Consider the following 3,115-nt stretch of genomic DNA (forward strand, 5'->3'; position numbering starts at 1 on the left):
AACTTGAAAATTCCTTTCAAAGCAGCATTTCTTCCCTAAAGTTACTTCTTTGATGGCAGACTACAGGTTTCATGCTCACTCCTAAGAAAGGCCTGTTTCAGTCAGCTCTTCCTTACTGTGGCAGGGTCCTCAGCCAGCTGAAAACTGGTATCTGGTGACATGAAGGAACAAATTTATCAACTGGCAAAAAATGGCCTGATTCCCTCACAAATCAGCATAGTTCCAAGGGTCTCACATGGTGTTGTGTAAGTATGTTTTGTGATTGGTAATAGAATCTTGAGAATCTTTAGGTCCAAAAGATCTCCGAGATCTACTACTTCTATGAGAAAGAAGTTGCTGTTTCACAATAGTTTGAGAAGAACAGAAATTATAAGGATGCTAAATTCCATCTGATTGTGTAGAGCTCCAAATTCACTAACTGGCTTATTACTTTAAGATTAAGTAGGTCCTCGTTCCCAAGTGGAAATACAAGTTGTACACAGTCTACTATAGCACCATAAATTTGTCTTGCACACTCAAGCAGTAATATAATTTTAAATAAGAAAATACATACTGAAATAATGATGCAAAAACATCAAGAAAAATGAGCATGGATTTTTTTTCTGCCACTAGGTACAGCAGTAACATCAATGTATAATACTTAAGAATACAGAATTATTTGGTACCTACATGTACTGTCTTTGTTCAACATGAAAGAGATCCTTGCTTTCCATAGTTTGCTCCAGCAGTGTTCTGTTCTGTAGCATTAGTGTCTGGATCTGATCAAGTAGATGTCGATTTTCTTCTTCTAAATTTCCTTTAAGTTGGCTGAGCAACTGTTTAGATACAAAGTTTATTTTTGAAGACAGATTTCCATTTTACACAAACAATCTGTAACATCTAAAGCATTATTTATACTTATATGCAACATACAGTATTTAAGAAAGACTCACTTGGTCAGAACACTAAATGTTTATTTTAACGATGATACTATGCTAAATTACTTGTTATAAACATGTATTTTTTTTAAAGATTTATTTATTTATTTTACGTATATGAGTACACTGTAGCTGTCTTCAGACACACCAGAAGAGGGCATCAGATCTCATTACAGATAGTTGTGAGCCACCATGTGATTACTGGGAATTGAACAGATGGTTGTGAGCCACCATGTGATTACTGGGAATTGAACTCAGGACCTCTGCAAGAACAGTCAGTGCTCTTAACCTCTGAGTCATCTGTCCAGCCCATAAACATCTGTCTTAATTCTTACAAGTATTGGGTCAAATATATACAGTTCCAAAATCAGTGTTTTCTATCTTCAGATCTGTTGAAAAGCTACATTCAAATCTTCTATTTAAATGGCTAAGAAATAAATGCTTAACATGTTAAAGCTCAAATCTATACAATGAGGATAGCTCCTATCCTGTCAATATTGCTCCAAGGATTAAATAACTTTGGTAAAGAATCTGGTTGTAACACTGTAGTTAAAACAGCTCATCCTTCTTCTAAGCAATATTTTCAAGTAAGCTTAAAAGTTTGTGAATAGTTTTGGTTGGCTTGATCAAGGAGAGTAAAATAATTTAATCAATGATTGGTACTTGTTGAAGGAAGTGTATCTCAGAAGTTCAGCCAATGTGTTGATGCCACTTTTTGCTGCTTGTACTCTCAGCTACCTCTCCAGCACTATGCTGTCTGCATGGTGGCATGATTCCCATCATGTCAATAATGGACTAAACCTCTGAATTATAACTCACCCTCAATTAAATGCTGTGGTCATAGTGTCTCTTTACAGCAATAAAACTCTAAGACAGGTACTAACAGTTACTTTAAGCTTTTTGTAGAAAGTCAGCAGAAATTGAAGATATACCAATTTGATTTGATGTGCCAAAGTTTACAAAACTCAAAGGAATTATTGTAAAATGTTATCATTTCTTTTATATTACATAAGTGAGCCTCCACATTAGGATTTAGCAGATCTAGAATGAAGCCTAGAGATCTGTATTAGAAGCAACAATAACAAACAAGTAACACAAGTCTCTAATAATTACTATGTTCCCTACCTTCTACTAGGGAAAAGTAAATATTTAAAATGTTCTCAAAAGGTACCAGGAAGAATGTATTATGAATATACATAAACATGTAGTTACAATAACTGTCAATACTGTATCATGTTTCGTCTATTCTATTTGAGACAGGGACTCAGCCCCGGTATTGTGTGTCTTTTCACTCAGTGTACTGGACCTGCTAAAAGAAGGGAAATTACAAACAACAAAGGAGAGAGAGAGTTCAGAAGACCACAGACAGAACTGCCCTACAAGTCTCTTCCAAGATTCAGAAGTGAACCGTTGGGCTTCATTTTCCATGGTGTATCAGAATCTTCTTGGCCTAACCACACACTCTTGAGCCAAAAGGAACAATTACTGCCCATTACTACTGAGGTTCTACTGTTATTTATCCTTATGGTGACAAAAGATACATAGTCAGAAAAGAGAAAAAAATTTAAGTATACACATAATTCAGCCAACTGTCACAGGTAATGTGTTTAAGTAACTAGTGTTCATGCCAAGAAACAGAGCATTAACTGTACTTTTGCCCTGCCTCTAGTTCCCATCCTTCCCTAACAAGATTACCTCTCCTATCCTATTACAATAAATTAATGTCTCTATTCTCTCCAAATCTTATTATATGATTTCACACTTAACCAAGTGCTAATATTTGATTCAAATTGTGACAGTCAGCCAGCTAGTTCTCTAATCTTTGCTGAGTAGCCTTCCAGATCATCAGTGACACGTTTTCAAATTCACTTCAGCTGTCTCATTTCTTAGAACTCCTAGTTCAATTTCTCACCAGTCCTGAGAAATTGGTCATTCTGCCTAATCCAGTATTCCAACCTCAGGCTCTATGAGGGCTCACTTTTGATGACTGTCAGAGACAGGGATTTTCTCTGCTTTTCCAAATCAAGTCAGTCTTCCCAGTAGAGATGCTACTTGTTTGCAGTATATCCTGTGCTCTTTCAGAGCTACCAATAAACAGTTCCTTATAACCACTGCCCACTCTTGCCCAAAAGGAAAAAGAAGTTAAGCATTGGAACTTTTTCAAATGGTGCAGAAAATCAGGAAGAATGGCTATTTTT

The 3,115-nt window shown here is 36.0% G+C and overlaps 1 protein-coding gene across 5 annotated transcripts in view; it reads right to left on the minus strand.

The window, feature by feature from the left end:
• The window catches only part of Ccdc88a (coiled-coil domain containing 88A), a 127,919-nt gene that overhangs the window by 19,619 nt on the left and 105,185 nt on the right, over positions 1–3,115 (minus strand). For all 5 annotated transcript variants that reach the window (XM_031341618.1, XM_031341620.1, XM_031341619.1 and 2 more), the window contains exon 23: positions 670–815. In XM_031341618.1, the coding sequence (XP_031197478.1) occupies positions 670–815 (146 nt within the window). The remainder of the gene's footprint in view (positions 1–669; positions 816–3,115) is intronic.

This window comes from Mastomys coucha, unplaced genomic scaffold (assembly GCF_008632895.1).
Source record: "Mastomys coucha isolate ucsf_1 unplaced genomic scaffold, UCSF_Mcou_1 pScaffold22, whole genome shotgun sequence".
Lineage (NCBI taxonomy): Eukaryota > Metazoa > Chordata > Mammalia > Rodentia > Muridae > Mastomys > Mastomys coucha.